Source organism: Carex rostrata, chromosome 12 (genome assembly GCF_964058835.1).
Source record: "Carex rostrata chromosome 12, lpCarRost1.2, whole genome shotgun sequence".
NCBI classification, from domain to species: Eukaryota; Viridiplantae; Streptophyta; class Magnoliopsida; order Poales; family Cyperaceae; genus Carex; species Carex rostrata.
Window position 1 is genome coordinate 8,829,874 of NC_135929.1, and position 21,247 is coordinate 8,851,120.

Sequence of the window (21,247 nt, forward strand, 5' to 3'; positions counted from 1 at the left end):
GGTTTTTGGAGCACTATAATAGTGTATCTATTTGACAAGATAATAGGGCATTTACTACCGCAATACAACACTCCTATTGAAGGTGTTTGGAGCACTCTAGTATTGTCTCCAGATGACTAGATAATAGGGCATTTAAAACCCTAAAACAACACTCCTATTGAAGGTGTTTGGACCACTCCAGTAGTGTCTCCATAGGGCAAGATAATGGGGGCATTTACAACCCTCATACAACACTCCAATTGAAGGTGTTTGGAGGACTCTAGTAGTGTCTGTATTTGGAAAGATAATAGGGCATTTACTACCGCAATACAACACTTCTTTTGAAGGTGTTTCGAGTACTCTTGTAATGTCTCCAGATGGCAAGATAATAGGGCATTTAAAACCCTAAAAAAACACTCCAATTGAAGGTGTTTGGAGCAATCCAGTAGTGTGTCTATACGGCAAGACAATGGGGCATTTACAAACCTCATACAACACTTCAATTGAAGGTGTTTGGAGCACTCTAGTAGTGCCTTTATTTGGAAAGCTAATGGGGCATTAACAACCCTAATATAACACTCCAAATGAAGGTGTTTGGTGCATTCCAGTAGTGTCTCCATACGGAAAGATAATAGGGCATTTACAACCCTCATACAACCCTGCAATTCAAGGTTTTTGGAGCACTATAATAGTGTATCCATTTGACAAGATAATAGGGCATTTACTACCGCAATACAACACTCCTATTGAAGGTGTTTGGAGCACTCTAGTATTGTCTCCAGATGACAAGATAATAGGTCATTTAAAACCCTAAAACAACACTCTTATTGAAGATGTTTGGACCACTCCAGTAGTGTCTCCATATGGCAAGATAATTGGGGCATTTACAACCCTTATACAACACTCCAATTGAAGGTGTTTGGAGCACTCTAGTAGTGTCTCTATTTGACAAGATAATAGGGCATTTACTTCCGCAATACAACACTTCTGTTGAAGGTGTTTCGAGTACTCTTCTAATGTCTCCAGATGGAAAGATAATAGGGCATTTACAACTATAAAACAACACTCCCATTGAAGGTGTTTGAAGAACTCTAGTAGTGTCTCCATACGGCAAGATAATAAGGTGCTTACAACCCTTATACAACACTCCTACTGAAGTTGTTTGGAGCACTCTAGTGGTGTCTCTATTTGAAGGTGTTTCGAGTACTATTGCAATGTCTCTAGATGGCAAGATAATAGGGCATTTACAACACTAATACAACACTCCTATTGAAGGTGTTTGGTGCACCCTAGTAATGTCTCCAGATGGCTAGATAATAGGGTATTTAAAACCCTAAAAAAAACACTCCAATTGAAGGTGTTTGAACCAATCCAGTGTTGTCGCTATACGGCAAGACAATGGGGAATTTACAACCCTCATATAACACATCAATTGAAGGTGTTTGGAGGACTCTAGTAGTGTCTGTATTTGGAAAGATAATAGGGCATTTACAACCCTAATACAACACTCCAATTGAAGGTGTTTGGTGCACTCTAGTAGTGTCTCCATACGGCAAGGTAATGGGGCATTTACAACCCTCATACAACACTCTAATTGAAGGTGTTTGGAGGACTCTAGTAGTGTCTGTATTTGACAAGATAATAGGGCATTTACTACCGTAATACAACACTTCTATTGAAAGAGTTTCGAGTAATCTAGTAATGTCTCTGGATGGCAAGATAATAGGGCATTTACAACTATAAAACAACACTCCAATTGAAGGTGTTTGAAGAACTCTAGTAGTGTCTCCATACGACAAGATAATAAGGTGCTTACAACTGTAATACAACACTCCTATTGAAGTTGTTTGGAGCACTCTAGTGCTGTCTCTATTTGACAAAGATAATAGGGCATTTACAACCCTAATACAACACTCCTATTGAAGGTATTTGGAGCACTCTAGTAATGTCTCCGGATGGCAAGATAATAGGGCATTTAAAACCCTAAAACAACACTCCAATTGAAGGTGTTTGGACCATTCCAGTAGTCTCTATATACGGCAAGATAATGGGGCATTTACAACCCTCATACAACACTTCAATTGAAGGTGTTTGGAGTACTCTAGTAGTGTCTCCATACGACAAGATAATAGGGCATTTACAACCCTCATACAACACTGCAATTGAAGGTTTTTGGACCACTATAATAGTGTATCTATTTGACAAGATAATAGGGCATTTACTACTGCAATACAACACTCCTATTGAAGGTGTTTGGAGCACTCTAGTATTGTCTCCATATGACAAGATAATTGGGCATTTAAAACCCTAAAACAACACTCCTATTGAAGGTGTTTGGAGCACTCCAGAAGTGTCTCCATACGGCAAGGTAATGGGGGCAATTACAACCCTCATACAACACTCCAATTTAAGGTGTTTGGAGGACTCTAGTCGTGTCTGTTTTTGGAAAGATAATAGGGCATTTAAAACCCTAAACCAACACTCCTATTGAAGGTGTTTGGTGCACTCTAGTAGTGTCTCCATATGGAAAGATAATAGGGTATTTACGACCCTAATATAACACTCCAATTGAAAGTGTTTGGAGCACTCTAGTAGTGTCTCTATTTGACAAGATAATAGGGCATTTACTACCGCAATACAACACTTCTTTTGAAGGTGCTTCAAGTACTCTTGTAATGTCTCCAGATGGCAAGATAATAGGGCATTTAAAACCCTAAAACAACACTCCTATTGAAGGTGTTTGGTGCACTCTAGTAGTGTCTCCATATGGAAAGATAATAGGGTATTTACGACCCTAATACAACACTCCAATTGAAAGTGTTTGGAGCACTCTAGTAGTGTCTCTATTTGACAAGATAATAGGGCATTTACTACCGCAATACAACACTTATATTGAAGGTGTTTCGAGGACTCTTGTAATGTCTCCAGATGGCAAGATAATAGGGCATTTACAACCTTAATACAACACTCATATTGAAGGTGTTTGGAGCACTCTAGTAATGTCTCCAGATGGCAAGATAATAGGGCATTTAAAACCCTAAAACAACACTCCTATTGAAGGTGTTTGGACCAATCCAGTAGTGTCTCTATACGGCAAGACAATGGGGCATTTACAACCCTCATACAACACTTCAATTGAAGGTGTTTGGAGCACTCTAGTAGTGCCTCTATTTGGAAAGATAATAGGGCATTAACAACCCTAATATAACACTCCAATTGAAGGTGTTTGGTGCATTCCAGTAGTGTCTCCATACGGCAAGATAACAGGGCATTTACAACCCTCATACAACCCTGCAATTGAAGGTTTTTGGAGCACTCTAGTATTGTCTCCAGATGACAAGATAATATTGCATTCAAAACCGTAAAACAACACTCCTATTGAAGGTGTTTGGAGCATTCCAGTAGTGTCTCCATATGGCAAGATAATGGGGGCATTTACAACCCTCATACAACACTCCAATCGAAGGTGTTTGGAGGACTCTAGTAGTGTCTGTATTTGGAAAGATAATAGGGCATTTACAACCCTAATACAACACTCCAATTGAAGGTGTTTGGTGCACTCTACTGGTGTCTCCATATGGAAAGATAATAGGGCATTTACGACCCTAATACAACACACGAATTGAAAGTGTTTGGAGCACTCTAGTAGTGTCTCTATTTGACAAGATAATAGGGCATTTACTACCGCAATACAACACTCCTATTGAAAGTGTTTGGAGCACTCTAGTATTGTCTTCAGTTGGCAAGATAATTGGTCATTTACAACCCGAATACAACAATTTCATTGAAGGTGTTTCTAGCTCTCTAGTATTATCTCCACATGGCAAGATAATAGGGCATTTACAACGCTAATAAACCACTCCAATTGAAAATGTTTGGAGCCCTCTAGTAGTGTCTCCCATTTGGCAATATAATAAAGTTTTTACAACCCTAATACAACACTCCAATTTAAGTTGTTCGGAGCACTCTAGTGGTGTCTCTATTTGACAAGATAATATGACATTTACAACACTAATACAACACTCCTATTTAATGTGTTTGCTGCACTCTAGTAATGTCTCCAGATGGCAAGATAATAGGGTATTTAAAGACCTAGAACAACAAAACAATTGAAGGTGTTTGGAGCACTTTAGTAGTGTCTCCTTCCGGCAAGATAATAGAGCATTTACAACCTTAATACAACACTCTAATAGAAGGTAATTGGAGCACTCCAGGAATGTCTCCAGATTGCAAGATAATAGGGCATTTGCAATCCCAATACAACACTCCAATTGAAGATGTTTGGAGCACTCTATTTGTTTCTCCCCAGGGCAAGATAATAGGACATTTAAAACCCTAAAATAACACTCCAATTGAAGGTGTTTGGAGCACTCCAGCAGTGTCTCCATACGGCAAGATAATGGGGCATATACAACCCTCATACAACACTCCAATTGAAGGTGTTCGGAGGACTCTTGTAGTGTCTGTATTTGGAAAGATAATAGGGCATTTACAACCTTAATAGAACACTCCAATTGAAGGTGTTTGGTGCACTCTAGTAGTATCTCCATATGGAAAGATAATAAGGCATTTATGACCCTAATACAACACTCCAATTGAAGGTGTTTGAAGCACTCTAGTAGTGTCTCTATTTGACAAGATAATAGGGCATTTACTATCGCAATACAAAACTTCTATTGAAGGTGTTTCGAGTACTCTAGTAATTTCTCAAGATGGCAAGATAACAGGGCATTTACAACTATAAAACAACACTCCAATTGAAGGTATTTGAAGAACTCTAGTAGTGCCTCCATACGACAAGATAATAAGGTGCTTACAACCCTAATACAACACTCCTATTGAAGTTGTTTGGAGCACTCTAATAGTGTCTCTATTTGACAAGATAATAGAGCATTTAAAACCCTAATAGAACACTCCTATTGAAAGTGTTTGGAGCACTCTAGTATTGTCTCCAGATGACAAGATAATAGGACATTTAAAACCCTAAAACAACACTCCAATTGAAGGTGTTTGTTGCACTCTAGTAGTGTCTCCATACGGCAAGGTAATGGGGCATTTACAACCCTCATACAACACTCTAATTGAAGGTGTTTGGAGGACTCTAGTAGTGTCTGTATTTGACAAGATAATAGGGCATTTACTACCGTAATACAACACTTCTATTGAAAGAGTTTCGAGTAATCTAGTAATGTCTCTGGATGGCAAGATAATAGGGCATTTACAACTATAAAACAACACTCCAATTGAAGGTGTTTGAAGAACTCTAGTAGTGTCTCCATACGGCAAGATAATGGGGCATTTACAACCCTCATACAACACTACAATTGAAGGTGTTTGAAGCACTCCAGTTGTGTCTCTGTATGGCAAGATAATATGACATTTACAGCCTGAATACAACAACTTCATTGAAGGTGTTTCTAGCACTCTAGTATTATCTTCAGATGGCAAGATAATAGGTCATTTACAACGCTAATACACCACTACAATTGAAGATGTTTGGAGCCCTCTAGTAGTGTCTCCCATATGGCAATATAATAAAGTGCTTACAAACCTAATACAACACTCCAATTAAAGTTGTTTGGAGCACTCTAGTGGTGTCTCTATTTGACAAGATAATATTGCATTTACAACCCTAATACAACACTCCTATTGAAGGTGTTTGGAGCACTCCAGTAATGTCTCGAGATGGCAAGATAATAGGGCATTTAAAACCCTAAAACAACACTCCAATTGAAGGTGTTTAGAGCAATCCAGTAGTGTCTCCATATGGCAAGATAATGGGGCATTTACATCCCTCATACAACACTTCAATTGAAGGTGTTTGGAGCACTCTAGTAGTGCCATTATTTGGAAAGATAGTGGGGCATTTACAACCCTAATATAACACTCAAATTGAAGGTGTTTGGTGCATTCCAGTAGTGTCTCCATATGGCAAGAGAATAGGCCATTTACAACCCTCATACAACACTGTAATTGAAGGAGTTTGGAGCACTATAGTAGTGTATCTATTTGACAAGATAATAGGGCGTTTACTACTCTAATACACCACTTCTATTGAAGGTGTTTCGAGCACTCTAGTAATGTCTCCAGATGGCAAGATAATAGTGCATTTGCAACCCTAATACAACACTCCAATTTATGGTGTTTGGAGCACTCGACTTATGTCATTTTATGGCAAGATAATTTACAGCCCTAATACAACATTCTTATTGTAGGTGTTTCTAGCACTCTAGTAATGTCTCCAGTTGGCAAGATAATACGGCATTTACAACGCTAATACAACACTCCAATTGAAGGTGTTTGGAGCACTCTAGTAGTGTTTCTATTTGACAAGATAATATGACATTTACAACACTAATACAACACTCCTATTTAAGGTGTTTGCTGCACTCTAGTAATGTCTCCAATTGAAGGTGTTTGCTGCATTCTTGGTGTTTGGAGCAATCTAGTAGCGTCTCATTCCAGCAAGATAATAGAGCATTTACAACCCTAATACAACACTCTAATAGAAGGTATTTGGAGCACTCCAGGAATGTCTCCAGATAGCAAGATAATAGGGCATTTGCAATCCCAATACAACACTCTAATTGAAGATGTTTGGAGCACTCTATTAGTTTCTCACCAGGGCAAGATAATAGGGCGTTTACAACCCTAATACAACACTCCAATTGAAGGTGTTTGGGGCACTCTAGTAGTGTCTCTACTTGGCAAGATAATAGGGCATTTACAATGCTAATACAACACTCTAATTGAAGGTGTTTGGAGCACTCTATTAGTGTCTCATGATGGCAAGATAATAGGGCTTTTAAAACCCTAAAACAACACTCCAATTGAAGGTGTTTGGAGCACTCCAGTAGTGTCTCCATATGGCAAGATAATGGCATTTACAACCCTCGTACAACACTTCAATTGAAGGTGTTTGGAGGACTCTAGTAGTGTTTGTATTTGGAAAGATAATAGGGTATTTACAACCCTAATACAACACTCCAATTGAAGGTGTTTGGTGCACTCTAGTAGTGTCTCCATATGGAAAGATAATATGACATTTACGACCCTAATACAATACTCCAATTGAAGGTGTTTGGAGCACTCTAGTAGTGTCTCTATTTGACAAGATAATAGGGCATTTACTAGCGCAATACAACACTTCGATTGAAGGTGTTTCGAGTACTTTAGTAATGTCTCCATATGGCAAGATAATAGGACATTTACAACCATAAAACAACACTCCAATTGAAGGTGTTTGGAGAACTCTAGTAGTGTCTCCATACGGCAAGATAATAGGGCATTTACAACCCTAATACAAGACTCCTATTATAGGTGTTTGGAGCACTCTAGTAATGTCTCCAGATGGCAAGATAATTAGGCCTTTAATACCCTAAAACAACACTCCATTTGAAGGTGTTTGGTGCACTCCAGTAGTGTCTCCATACGGCTAGATAATAGGGTATTTACATCCTTCATACAATACTTCAATTGAAGGTGGAGCACTCGAGTAGTGTCCCTATATGGCAAGATAATAGGACATTTACAACCCTAATACAACACTCTTATTGATGGTGTTTGTAGCCCTCAAGTAGTGTCTCTTTTTGACAAGGTAGTTGGACATTTACTACCCTAATACAACATTCGTATTGAAGGTGTTTGGAGCATGCTAGTAGTGTCTCTATACGACAAGATAATAGGGCATTTACAATCCTAATACAATTCTCCAATTGAATGTGTTTGAGGCACTCTAGGAGTGTCTCTATTTGGCATGATAATAGGGCATTTATATCCCAAAATACAACACTCCTATTGAAGGTGTTTGAAGCACTCTAGTAATGTCTCCAGATGACAAGATAATAGGGCATTTACAACCCTAAAACAACACTTCAATTGAAGGTGTTTGGAGTACTCTAGCAGTTTTTCCATATGACAAGATAATAGTGCATTTACAACCCTAATACATAACTCCAATTGAAGGTGTTTGGGACACTCTAGTAGTGTTTATGTTTGGCAAGATAATAGGGCATTTACAACTCTAATACAAGTCTCTAATTGATGGTGTTTGGAGCACTCTAGTATAATTTATTTTATTATTCTTTTATTTATGATTCTTTTTCAATAACCCATCTTTTTCTTGTCATTAGGAGACTCTACTAGAGTTCTCCAAACACCTTGAATTGGAGTGTTGTATTGGGGTTGCAAATGCCCTATTATCTTGCCATTTGGAGACACCACTAGAATGCTCCAAACACCTTGAATTGGAGTGTTGTATTAGGGTTGTAAATGCCCTATTATCTTGCTATATAGAGTTACTACTAGAGTGCTCCAAACACCCTTCAATTGAAGTGTTGTATTAGGGCTGTAAATGCGTTATTATCTTACTAAAAAACTGTTTATACACTCCATGCTGACTAATTGATTGGGTCAAATTATTTTTCATTTTTAATTTGTTGTTGATGTGGCAGAAACTCTAAAATTTATTTCAGGGATGTATGAGTTAGAAACTTTAGAAATATTAATTTCTAAAAAATAGTTAACAGTTATTTAGAAGTCATATGAGTTGCTAGGATGTAGATGCTCTAAGCGGCGTACTAAGTTAATTCCTAGATCTTTATATATCTATTTAAAAACTGGCTGAAGACAAAATTATCAAATTAACAGTTTGTATACTGGTAACGGTGGATGGGTTTAGGTTCACTGTTAAGTCATGCTGTCCTGGCATGCAATTTAGGTACATATCATATTTATTTTATGTACATCCATGCTGCTACTATTACTGCAACTCTTCTGGCTCTTCGGTAATGTACTTTCACGTTTAATAAAATCCCTACAGCCTTACAACAAAAAAAGGAGTTCTTGTGAGCAAAGTCGAGAGTCATTCTATTTTGTTTAACACAATGGCAAATTAAAGTAGAAGGAATGGGCTCAGTTCATCTCTATTTTCAAACTTTTAAACTCAATTTACAACCATTTAAACCTCTGATGTCACCATTTAAACTAGGATGTTAAAATATTTAAACCTCTAATGTCAATCATATAGTATCACACATTTAAACTTCTGTATTAAACCATTAAAAGTAGTTGTGTCAAACATATAATTAGTTTCCATGTTAGGTTGAAAAGATCCTAGACTGAGGTTTAAAAGCTTGAGAATTTAAAGTGCTTATGGGCTTTACTTTAAAGAAAATTTAAAAACAATGACTTAAAAAAACTCAAAAATATTTCTTCATGGATCCTATTTGAAATAGAAAATCGAGTAAATTAAAAAATATTTGTAATTTTAGATTCACAAAATTCATCATGGATCGTCAGGAAAATAGATGAGAATGATCTGAGGAAAAAGAAAAGAGTGGGTGAAAATAAATTTTCATTTTTTGATTTGAAAACAAAAATAGTTGGGAGTTAAAACTACACAGATTTAAAATTTAAATACTTGCAGATAAAGGTTTAAGTGCTTACGAGTAACATTGTAAAAATGTTATAAATAAAACTTTAAATGATTGGATATGAGCGCTGAAAATAAGAGTTAGACATTAAATACTTGAGGGACATGCTCGGGGATTTATTTGGGGGTAATTATCATGCTATAAAATTATATCCGTATATATTTTTATTTTTCGGATAGAGATACGGATCAGATATCCATAAATATATACATAATATTTTTTAATAATATGTATTGAACTATATAGCATAAATTTACTATTTGAATACAAATAATTAAAATTTAAAACCATATCCGTATTCGTATCCACACATATATTCAGATATTAGATATCTGCATATAATTTCAGATACAGATCTGGATACGGTCAGAAAATATCCGATCCATTTCCACCCTAGCTAAAAGTGTACCAGAATGCTATTAGCTGTAAAATCCTGATTTTACTATAATACTTAATTTGTACAAAACAATCCCTGCTTTTCTGTTAAACGCTACATATCAACTTTTATATACTCCAGATTTCTATTTTTCAATTTTATAGTCAAGACTGTTGAAGCTCTCACATTTCAGTAGTACAAAGTTAAGGAAAATTTCAAAATTGATGGCGAGATTCTCAAAAAATAAAATGAAAACTAACGAAAAAAAATAAGCAACTCTTACATTTCATTAGTAGAAAGTTAAGGAAAATTTCAAACTTGACAGTGTTATTCTCATAAAAAAAATGAAAGCTAAGGAAAAACATAAGCAGCTCTCACATTTCATTAGTAGAAAGTTAAGGAAAATTCCAAACTTGACAACGAGATTTTCACAAAAAAAAAGGAAAGCTAAGGAAAACATAAGTAGCTCTCACATTTCATTAGTAGAAAGCTAAGGAAAATTCCAAACTTGATAACGAGTTTCTCAGAAAAAAAAAATGAAGGCTAAGGAAAAACATAAGCAGCTCTCACATTTAATTAGTAGAAAATTAAGAAAAATTCCAAACTTAACAGCGAGATTCTCACAAAAAAAAAAGAAATCTAAGGAAAAACGTAAGCAGCTCACATATTTCATTAGTAGAAAGCTAAGAAAAATTCCAAACTTGATGCCGAGATTCTCACAAAAAAAAAATGAAAGCTAAGGAATAACATAAGTTGCTCTCACATTTCATTAGTAGAAAGCTAAGAAAAATTTCAAACTTGACAGCAAGATTCTCACAAAAAAAAAAATGAAAGCTAAGGAAAAACATAAGCATAGCTCTCACATGATCATTAGTAGAAAGCTAAGGAAAACTCCAAATTAGACAGAGAGATCCTAAAAAAAGAGTGAAAGCTAAGGAAAAACATAAGCAACTCTCACATTTCATTAGTAGAAAGCTAAGAAAAATTTCAAACTTGACAGCGAAATTCTCACAAAAAAAAAATGAAAGCTAAGGAAAAACATAAGCATAGCTCTCACATGATCATTAGTAGAAAGCTAAGGAAAACTCCAAATTAGACAGAGAGATCCTAAAAAAAGAGTGAAAGCTAAGGAAAAACATAAGCAACTCTCACATTTCATTAGTAGAAAGCTAAGAAAAATTTCAAACTTGACAGCGAAATTCTCACAAAAAAAAAATGAAAGCTAAGGAAAAACAAAAGCATATATGCTATGCCTATATAATACACACTGTCAAGGCAAACATGAAAAAAAATCCAACAAAGGAAAAAAAAAAGAGTTTTTACCCGAAATTGGAGATTGGGACGTTGCAGAAGAGAAAGAACAGGTAGGCGAGGGGCAATTGCGCAGAGAGGGGGTGAACAGGACGCAACAGAGAGAGGCGAGAAGAAATGATTGGACGTCTTCTGCACTGAAAATCGTTAATGAAGAGAGGGAAAATCGAAAGATTATTGCTGTTCATGACGGTGGGCCCTTCATATATGGAGTAAGTTAATCCATATTCACCACTTATCCATTTTACTCTTTTTATTTAGTAGCTTAAATGTGGAGCAAATGAAACTCAAATGTCAGAAGTGGGACTTGAACCCACGCCCTCTCACGAGGACCAGAACTTGAATCTGGCACCTTAGACCACTCGGCCATCCTGACGATTTTATTATTGATCTAAATTAAAAAAAAATCCCTACATTATTGTATTGATCTCTCATACATAAAAACATTACATCAAACCCCACCTTTTTTTCTTTGTTTTTTTTTCTAGTGCAAAATTTGATGTGAATATGCATCTATTAATTTAAAATATATGCAAGAAGAAATGCACCAGCAGAGTAATAGTAGCTCTGATCTTCTTAGCTAGCCTTTAATAAAAAAGAAAGCTGGCCATCTTCATTCCAAGTTTGTGTTTCACTCGATGGCGAACCATTACAAGTGGGAGGTAATTTGACTCGATCGATGCACCGTCATATGTGAGGTAATTTTGCATTGGTCTCTAAGACTTGGTAGTTCTCTCTCTGTTGTTTATCAAAGTTCATCCTTTTGATTGTGTGACTTGGAAGAACAGGGTTCTCTTGATGTCCCTTGTGTAACACAGCTATGGGATAGTAATAGTTATCTCCGTATTTGGCCATCATATTGTTTAGTCTGTTGAACTCTTCTTTCAACGTGCTCTTTTCTTCTCTTTCTCGTTGCAATTCGGATTTTGTCACTGCCAACTATTTCAGACAAGGAAAAATATTTTAGAATCCTATTGCGAATGGATTAAAGGATGTAGGTAGACCAAAAAAAAAAAAAAATCTTAATTGAAGTAATGCATCAAGATATAGTTCTTACCTCATGTGCCACACGCTTGTATGCCTGCTGCAATGGTTCTTCATTGTTCAAACCAATCTGCTCTCATTACAAAATTATAAAGAAATAAAAAAAAACCATTAAATTTTGCACAATAAATATTATCGAATTTTTCAACAAAATAAATGTACTAAATCTACTAACTTGAAGGGTAATATCTTCTTCTTTGATCTGCGGAATTGACAACGACACTGGACCAGGTTCCAATCTAGGCATTTTTCTTTTCTCACTAGAAAAAAAATCTATCTCGTTTACAATCTTGCGCTTGCCCTTTCTATCAATGCTTGCCTCATCATGGAAACTCTTTCTCGATGGAAAACTAGACGGTATAAAATTTCCGTATACATTATTTCGAAGAATAATAGGTCGTTTTGTTGTTGTATCGACAACGCTAATCATTACACCAGCCAAGTTGCTTGCATTGTTCTGTACGGGGAATATACCTGCCTTATCCATACTCTTACGAGTGATCACAAGATCGATGTGGCGAGGAGAATGATTGGAGGGGTAAACAATTGTCAGCTGTTTAGTGGCAATATAAAGCGGTAATTCGGGATAGTTATAACTGAAACTTCTCTAAAAATAACAATAAAAGAGGAAAAAAATACACTGTTTAATTTTGGTAGGGCCAATATATAGCGGTAATTCGGGTTAGTATAACTAAAACTTCTCTAAAAATAACAATAAATGAGAAAAAAATAAGCAGGTCAAGCAAGGCATTCAAAAAGCTGTCGTCTTTGCTTATAATAGATCACTGTAGCGAGATCCTTGCATTTTTTGTTGGAGCAATGCACTATTGATAGAAATAAGCATTCTAACAGAAGCTGCTTTAAACTTGAAAAAACACAAACATCACATCACATCAAAATGATCAAGTTTTTCAGATTTCTAACTGAAACTAATAAAAGCATGAAATAAGCTAACTGTACGTGTCAAGTCCGGTCACGTATTCGGGTGTTACCGTTCTTTTGCATCGGAAACCTCTTTTGGATAACAAAGAGATATTTCATTGATCTATATTTAGTTACCGTAAAAAACAAGTTAAAAATCAGGGCTCGAGCGCAAGTCTTGTGAGTACTATAATTCGAAAATTGTTTGTTTTATTTGCACTTCTAAATATAAATCCAATGAAGTGTTGTGCCGTGTCAGTTCAAGATAGAAGTTACAGAGTCGGTTCCTCTCCGTACATGCTTTACAAAAGTACTATTCATGTGCCCGAAAAAAGAGGACAAAATCGATGCTGAAAATATACTAATTTAGTTATCAAAATGAACAATATTAGAAAAATAAATAATTATTGATAAGAACATATATATATATATATATCTCAAGCAACATATATATATATACCGTTTCAAACTGCAAAAGTTGTTACAGACTAACTTTAGCATTATGTTCTGAAAGGGTCAAGAATAACTAAACTGGTGTGCAGAACAGAGCATTGACTTAGCCATTCATGAAAATTAATTTCAATCTAATTATATTAGTCATTTGATCAACCAATTCAGCAATACACTGATTTTTTTGGATAAGGTTGGCTTATTAGAAAAAAAGGAAAAAAAAATTAAGCAAAAAATATGTTCTCAGTCACATAAGCTCCTCTGTGGTTTTGTTTTGTTTTGAATATTCTTTGACAAGAAATTTTTCATAGCTTGCTCTAATATTACCCCTAAAATGCTTTGCAATATGTATCAAGCAACTCCATAAATATTAAAAACGGAAACTCTGCTTTTGATCAATGTGATCCCTCAAATATTTTTTTTTGTCGATTTAGGCCATGAATTTTGTTTGGTTTTATTTGGTTAATTTTTTTAACCAAATATATGCATTTGGTTTATAGATGATGACATGATTCCATGTTATTACTGAATTTAGTGCTATGCAGAGAGCCTCTTTAGTGCTAAAGGGTCTCCTAAATGTCTGTGCTGGCACAGGAGCAGAGGCAGGATGTGATACAGAGTGAAAGGTTCTGGTAGAACTGGTAACTGGGGAATGCGAAGAGATACCTTTGCACATACCAGTCCTACTCAGCTTTTTTTATTTTCTCTATTAGAATATATTTAAAAAAAAAATAGATAGTCTTTCTATTACATCTAAATTCTAAGATACTCCATTTATTTACAAAACCTATTCTAATAAATAAAATAAAAAAACTGGGTTAGAATTGGTAGGATTAGTATTGATTCTAACATTGAATTTTATGATCTGGTAGAATTAGTATCGGTCGTTCTATCAATAAATAGAAGATACTTTACTGCTACCTAATCATGATTTCGTTCAAAAAACTATAAATGTTCAACAGTACAATCATTGAATAATGTTTCTCAACAAGAGTGCCAGTGCTAGGGGACTGAAGAAGAATTGGTTTCTGTCATCATAGTTGGGTTCAGGGGTTTATGGAAATAAAGAATGGTGGTAATTTCAAATTAAATTATTTTCACCGAGAATTGGTTTCTGGCATCATAGTCAGGGGTTAATTTCAAATTAAATTAAATTAAATTAAATTAAAATGTATTTTAAATCAAATTAATGAATTTCAAATTAAATTAAAATGAATTTCAAATTAATTAAATTTTATAATGAAATCGACATATACAATAATGTATACAGTGTAAAACAAGAATCAAATTACATACTGTAGGCAAAAAATGAATAAAAAAAAGAGGAACAAATTGCCTGAAACACACCAGTTGCGGCTTTAAAACATCAACTTAATCATATGCTAAAAGAAAGGCAAAGAAGGCAATCCGACTTCATGGAGAAACAAAGAATAAGCGGCTTTAATAAAACCACTGGGCCAAGACGACTCAATCTCTTTCTCTATATATTTATGCTGCCTTTGCGAATCCGACTGTCGAGTCTCCATAGTTGAATACCGTATGGTATACTCCCATGAAGATATCACCCAAAATCCTACATGGTTCTTGTCTGTCAAGCTTAAAAATAATTTGTACCATAGAAATTTTAAAACAGACAAAAGAAAGAGCCGGGTTATTACCAAAGAGGACCCCGAGGAGGCGGCACGTCCAAGGCGGTGAATCCGCTGATGCATTGTTGCATTGATCCTACTCCAACTTTAAGAATATACTGTTTATCATATATAGCACAAAAATTAGTATATATTACCTCCTAACAACAATGATAAAGCACATAGAAACAAGTCTAGATTTTCAATATGAGCAAATAATACAATTAGCAAAATTTGAAATTGTATCAAATAAGCCACCAAGAGATGAGCTTTAGTTAAGATACCTTGCAAAAATTATAATTTTTTTTTTATTATAAACAAACAAAGATGTGTATATATACCTGTTCTGGTGTCAGTGTAAACTTCTTGCCACCTATTGTAAAGGTAACATTTGGCATTGATGAAAGCGTGTTGCAATCGACAGTCGATTCACCCATTGGGCTAGGAAGCTTATTACAGATCTATCATATTAAAAAAAACTTGTCAGTTGAAATTACAAATGATCTAAAGAATTAGATAAGCACGCCAAATTTAGAACCATTTTTGTTTAGACATTACCAGTTCGAATCACATGGTATCAACAATAGATGATAATTGGGCTTACTTACTGGAGCTCATTTTTTATTTATTTATTTTGTTTTATTTACTAATGGTTCATCTATTATTGATTTTTTTTTTTTTGCTTCTTGGTTATAAGGTTTTCTGTTTGACTGAACAATAAATGATGAGAATGGGGTTTAATTGGCCAAGTTTGAGAGACATTTTCTGATGTTAAGTTGGTTTTTCTCAGAGTTTAATTGAAAAACTAAGATTAAAATGAAGCTTAATACTGAAGCTTGAGTCACTTGAGGCAAAACCAGATTAAATTGGCGGCTTCTATTGCACAAATGGGCTTAGTTGGCCACTTGGGACACAAATTTCATAAATGAGGGTTTTGCTTTTCGTGGAGAGTTTTAGGGTTTGGGGTTTGGGGTTTGGGGTTTGGGGTTTAGGATTTAGGGGTCAGTACTCTGGTCCTTGTGGACGCAATGTAACGAGGCTATATTTCATGGTTTAAAACAGCCAGTGACAAATTGAGCAATGGAGGATATTGCAGTTCTTTGGTACTGGTACTGTGTGAAAAGAGCAAACAGGGGGTACCGAGGTAATGGGGAGTACCAGTATAGACAGGGGCAGGGAATTACAGGTGTAATTGATACTGTAACATAGAGGAAATGGTGTAATTGTGTAGAATTCGATTTTGTAAGCAAATTTATCAATACAACCTTGGTAGTCGCTACCAAGTTTTAAAATAAAAAAGGTTTTGCTTTTCTTTTCTCTTTTTATGAAGTAAATAGGTCAACATCTAAATAAGAGAATAATAACCTTATCAAGGTATTCTAAAATTTTCTGTTGGGTCGCATTTTTTCGTAGTTGATTTTGAACCCAAACAACAACCATCTCACAAATTGTGCAAGTCGGGTCGTCAGATCCGTTGTCTACGACACTCTTAATGCTGTTAACAAATTTAAAAGAGAATGTATAAGTACAATTATTAAAAAGGAAAATTGAAAGGTTTGGATTAGAGAGGTAATCAATTACATGGTATTTTGAGTTGCAGTATCAGTGCACACACCAACCTGTGAACAAATTTGTGATGGATCTGTCTGTAAAAGAAAAATTAATAGCAACATTGTCAGACTAAATTACATTAAATTAGAGAATCTATTTTTTTTTTAGTGTAGAAAAGAAATGTGCAAACCTCTGTTATCAATAACTCTATGATCTGAGGTCCAAATTGCGAAACAAGCATCTTGCACTCTTGACTGGCAGCACCGGCAGCTCCAATTTGTGCATTGATTTCAGCAACTATTGCCTACATATGAAGTAGTAATGTGAATAGTAATAATAATATTATTATAATAACAGTAAAAATAAAAGTAATAAGTATAATGTGTAATGGTACCGTGGGGCCCGTAAGCAGAGAAGTACCAGAATCTGCTATTGCCTTGCAACCTTTCGAGCAATATCCTGAACAGAAAAAAAAGTTGCATAAAAAAATTAAAAAGTTCTGCAGATGAGCGATTATATGTATAATTTTAATTAAAAGATGGTTCACTGTACCAGTGGAATCCTTGCCAATAAGAACATCGCCCATACCAAACTGCAACAAAGATTACAAGATAAACCGCTTAATGAAATTATTACTGAGAAATTAAAGATAACTAAAATGCTGAAACAAGAATACAAATTCACTCTAATATGCTATAATTTTGGAAATTAACTTCCAATACGATTTATTAAGGCTAGCTCAGTTAATCTGAGTTAATGTGTAAATAAAAGATTAGTACTCGGTTTGGTACACGCACAGAACTGAAGCCAAAAATGTAATAAGAAATGCTACAAATATCAATGACATTTCTTCTCACTAAAATTAGAATAATAAAGCATAGAAAAATGCAAAACTAACCTCCCAATAACCTTTTTGAGTAACCTTGACATAAGTATGGTTCCCTACAAAGTGGTTTGGATCTACACCTCCAAATACCAGTTCGCCTCCTTCTCCGTTAGTAGCATCCCGGTTAAGCCAGAAAGAGAAAACCTGTTGCTTGACAAGCTTTTGACTAACCATATTATACCTTCACAAAACATGTGTTGTAATTAGTGGCATGACTGAGTCTGCATATGTGCAGGTATGGGTATAACAGCATAAAGCATGACATGAAGAGATGTTACATCGAATCAAAATTAGCTAGTATTTCAATTTAGACCAACGGTCTCAGTACCTGTTTTCACATAAATAGGGAAAAGAATGGTGCCCCAAATTTTGCAACCGAGCTAACAATAAGCTTAAATCTATACTTGTGTAAACATAAGTTGACCATTACCTCAAATATCAAATACAAATGTACCTTTTTCTTTTTTCTAAAACATTGTGTACCTTGTTTTATTTTCAACTGAAAAACTTAGTTTTAGTAAACACTTGTTTAAAATGGAAGTAACCCTACTGAGATAGCATCTGCTGTTGTATTCATTGGGCTACTAGGTAAGCATAACCAAAGTATTTGATGAAAAATAGTGTTTATTTAGAAATGTCACTTAATTACCACAAAGGGTCAACACCTCCAACAGAAATTTCCTTAAATGCAAGACCAAGAATGCCATCAAATTTTGCGGCCGCAAAAACAAGGCTCGTCTCTTTCGTGGCTTCAATAAAGAGCTGAGGAAAATTTCCACACAAGTTTAATAATCATTAAACTGTAGATTAAAATACTGATAATTGATAAATCACCACAGAAGTTAAATTTACAGACCTGTTTTTTTACGACAAGGTCACCGACAGTGACTGAATCTTGGCTAAAAAATCCAGAAATTGCACCTGTACCGTAGGTTATTGAGGCACTTGTACCTGGTAAAAACAAAAGACAAAGAATGATTTTAGGAAAAGGTGCTATAACACTTCCATTGAGAGCATGTATTGACATTCGATACTTGTATTTAAAAAAAATCTTTCAATGAGATAATGGTGAGGATTTTTTTTTTTGAAAAAAAAAAAAATTCATCCAAACTTTTTGTTTATTTTATTTGCAATGAGATACTTTGGTTGCTCACTTCTCAAAGAATAATGAAAAAAGGGACAAACCATCCTCTTTATAGGTGCTTGATTTTCTTGATGTGTATCTGTTGTGAAAATAGCATGCCATCTGCAAAATACAGAGAAGATTAAATTAAATTACTACCAAAATACAAAACCAAAACTATTATGCATATAAAATCTACTCAAACCTTCCCAAACAAAGAAGTGCCAAATTGCTAACCAAAAGGTTTTAAAGGAACAAATTGAAATTTGAAATGTCAGCAACAGGCAAAGCAAACATTTTTTTTTAAAAAAGAAAAAAAATGAAAAAAGTTACTGAGAAATAGCACTTGGATGAGGGGACCCAGAGGTTAGAACTCCCAGTATCGAAAATCATGGTGAATTTCTGAGCTGGTGTGCCGATGCCAATCTCACCGAAATATTGTGCATTCATGTAATTCTTTAGCAAGACTATATCAGCATCCTCCTTTAGTCTCCCGGTGTGGAAACCATACTTCTTTTCGAGAAAAATCAAGTTATCTTTTGTGGTCTGACGGTTGCCTTGGTCAATCGGTTTCTTCTTGAGCTCGATTCTGAGCAGATCGGAGGCCGATGCAAGGAGGCATGATTGTAGAAGAATGATTGAGAAGAGGAAGCTAGTGAGAGAAACAATCTTTGTATTGGTTCCCATGGTGATGCTGGTACCTATTTGATCAAAAGAAACATTAAAAGATTAAGCATCAAAATGTTTTGAACAAAGAAATTAATTAGATCAGATGTCGTTTGTTATTGAAGTAGATTTTTTAAATTTCTACCATTTCAACAAATAATAGTAATAACATAAAATTGAAGTGCATGTCAAATAGAAAATTTGGTTTTGTTTTCAATTTTTGCTCATGGAGAGAATTATCCTTTCATATGTCAAAACAAACATGTGAGAAATTGCATCCGTAACAAATTTTTGCCGAAATCATATCCGTATCCGTATCTGTAACAAGTTCGTATCCGTATAGTATATATTTCAAAACCACAAATTATTTGTATCCGAATAGTATATATTTCAAAACCATATCCGTATCCGTATCCGCACGGATATTTAGATATCGATATCTAGTTTTTGGATACGGATCCGGATACGTACAATCAGATATTATCCGATTTGTTTGCACCCCTAAAAGAATTGGAAAAGGCAAGATAGAGATCCATACCTGAGAAAGTAAATAGAGAACCTTGAACCAAAACAAAAATGGAGCAAGGAGACCAGAGTTTTGTTTAATTAAAGAGGCTAGAACATAGTTGATTTTGAGTATGTTTAATGATGCACCGTTGGATTGTTCAACGCATTAATCTCAGCCATTGTAATGGAGTTGCTTTTATTGGATTTGGAAAGCAATTGGGGCGCAAAACTTTTTTTTAAAAAGAAGAATGCTACCTGTCCCCGACCAGATCCCCTAATTAACTCAATCTTTGGGTTTTGATCGGGACCGTCTGATTCGAATCCGTCGCTCAGGATTGCTTCATGATTCAAATTCATCTCTCAAGATATGTGCACTCTACTTCGGATAGATTATTGCGGATTCAAATCAGACAATTCCGATTTAAAACTCAAAGATTGGGTTATTTCACTGGATCTAAATTCATAATTGTCCCCGGGCAAATAATTTTTTTTTGTCAGTAAAAAATAAGGCGGTTTTCTGACAGGTATCGGACCAAACTTCGTCTGATGTCTGATCTAAGCCATCCGACTCATGTTTAAATTTGTGTGAACAAATTGAAATATGTACTAATTTCAAATGTCCTATAACTGTAAACTGTCTATACGTATCTCGATGCGAATCGCATGACTCAGACTATACATCAAATAGAATAAAATAACATATAAAATTAACTGCCAATTAAAATAAATACAAATGGTATGTGCCAATCAGAACCCTCCTTTCCAGTACTACATATATTACATATATAGGAGAAATCCAATATTTATAAGTTGCAATATTTTACTACCTATTAAGTATTTTACAAAACTGTTGTTTTTAAACAATTTTGGACTAACAAAAAACAATAGTTTTGTAAAATACTCAATAGTAAAAATATTAGAAAAAAAAATGTAAAGTTTCATCTCCAAATACATTAATTTTAATATAGAAATCATGTTAAACAGTTTGGATCGACTGTTTAAATTTTGAAAATAAAAAATCTGAATTATTGTAAGATGTTGTATGTTGTAAATAAATCTCTCCTCTAATAGAAAATTTATACTTTATACAAATTTAAATTATTATATATAACATGGACCGTCGGATGTGTACACATTTTGATTAATTTATACTAAATATATATAGACAATAAAGTGAAAAATGTCTTGTATAAACTTTATGCTCTGCATAAATTAAAAATTATTCTGTTAAAATATATACCAGCATATGCATGAGATAATGCCTTAGATTGACTTTATTATTTTAGCCATTTCAAATCTATTATTTAAGTCATTTTCTATTGTGGGGGTTTCGTGCTCTACAAGAGGATGATAAATATTACCGTTGACTAA

The 21,247-nt window shown here is 34.7% G+C and overlaps 2 protein-coding genes and 1 non-coding gene across 3 annotated transcripts; all 3 read right to left on the bottom strand.

The window, feature by feature from the left end:
- Positions 1-11,392: 11,392 nt before the first annotated feature.
- TRNAL-CAA (transfer RNA leucine (anticodon CAA)) lies at positions 11,393-11,476 on the bottom strand. Its single transcript has one exon. It is a non-coding gene; the product is annotated as a tRNA-Leu (tRNA).
- An 8-nt stretch (positions 11,477-11,484) lies between these two features.
- On the bottom strand, positions 11,485-12,737 carry LOC144563475 (uncharacterized). The gene is made up of 3 exons (XM_078312950.1): positions 12,320-12,737; positions 12,158-12,214; positions 11,485-12,039 (listed from the first exon to the last, which is right to left on the bottom strand). Exons 1-3 carry the CDS (start codon positions 12,629-12,631, stop codon positions 11,788-11,790), a joined length of 621 nt encoding a protein of 206 aa, XP_078169076.1. The 5' UTR covers positions 12,632-12,737; the 3' UTR covers positions 11,485-11,787.
- A 1,990-nt stretch (positions 12,738-14,727) lies between these two features.
- On the bottom strand, positions 14,728-19,950 carry LOC144563143 (phytepsin-like). The gene is made up of 14 exons (XM_078312551.1): positions 19,908-19,950; positions 19,037-19,404; positions 18,766-18,826; positions 18,437-18,531; positions 18,230-18,342; positions 17,593-17,761; positions 17,247-17,286; positions 17,089-17,153; positions 16,885-16,998; positions 16,725-16,789; positions 16,509-16,638; positions 15,485-15,604; positions 15,174-15,262; positions 14,728-15,088 (listed from the first exon to the last, which is right to left on the bottom strand). The coding sequence occupies exons 2-14, from the start codon at positions 19,388-19,390 to the stop codon at positions 15,004-15,006; spliced, it is 1,500 nt and encodes a 499-aa protein (XP_078168677.1). The 5' UTR covers positions 19,391-19,404; positions 19,908-19,950; the 3' UTR covers positions 14,728-15,003.
- Between the last annotated feature and the right edge of the window lie 1,297 nt (positions 19,951-21,247).

Excerpts from the sequence above, each read along its gene's own strand:
- LOC144563475 (XM_078312950.1), bottom strand. The coding sequence starts at position 12,631 with ATGGATAAGGCAGGTATATTCCCCGTACAGAACAATGCAAGCAACTTG. Across the intron at positions 12,215-12,319 it reads AAGAAGATATTACCCTTCAA|ATTGGTTTGAACAATGAAGA; the intron begins GTTAGTAGATTT and ends TAATGAGAGCAG. Across the intron at positions 12,040-12,157 it reads ACAAGCGTGTGGCACATGAG|TTGGCAGTGACAAAATCCGA; the intron begins GTAAGAACTATA and ends TGTCTGAAATAG.
- LOC144563143 (XM_078312551.1), bottom strand. The coding sequence starts at position 19,390 with ATGGGAACCAATACAAAGATTGTTTCTCTCACTAGCTTCCTCTTCTCA. Across the intron at positions 18,827-19,036 it reads CATCCAAGTGCTATTTCTCA|ATGGCATGCTATTTTCACAA; the intron begins GTAACTTTTTTC and ends TGTATTTTGCAG. Across the intron at positions 17,762-18,229 it reads GGAGGTGTTGACCCTTTGTG|GTATAATATGGTTAGTCAAA; the intron begins GTAATTAAGTGA and ends TGTTTTGTGAAG.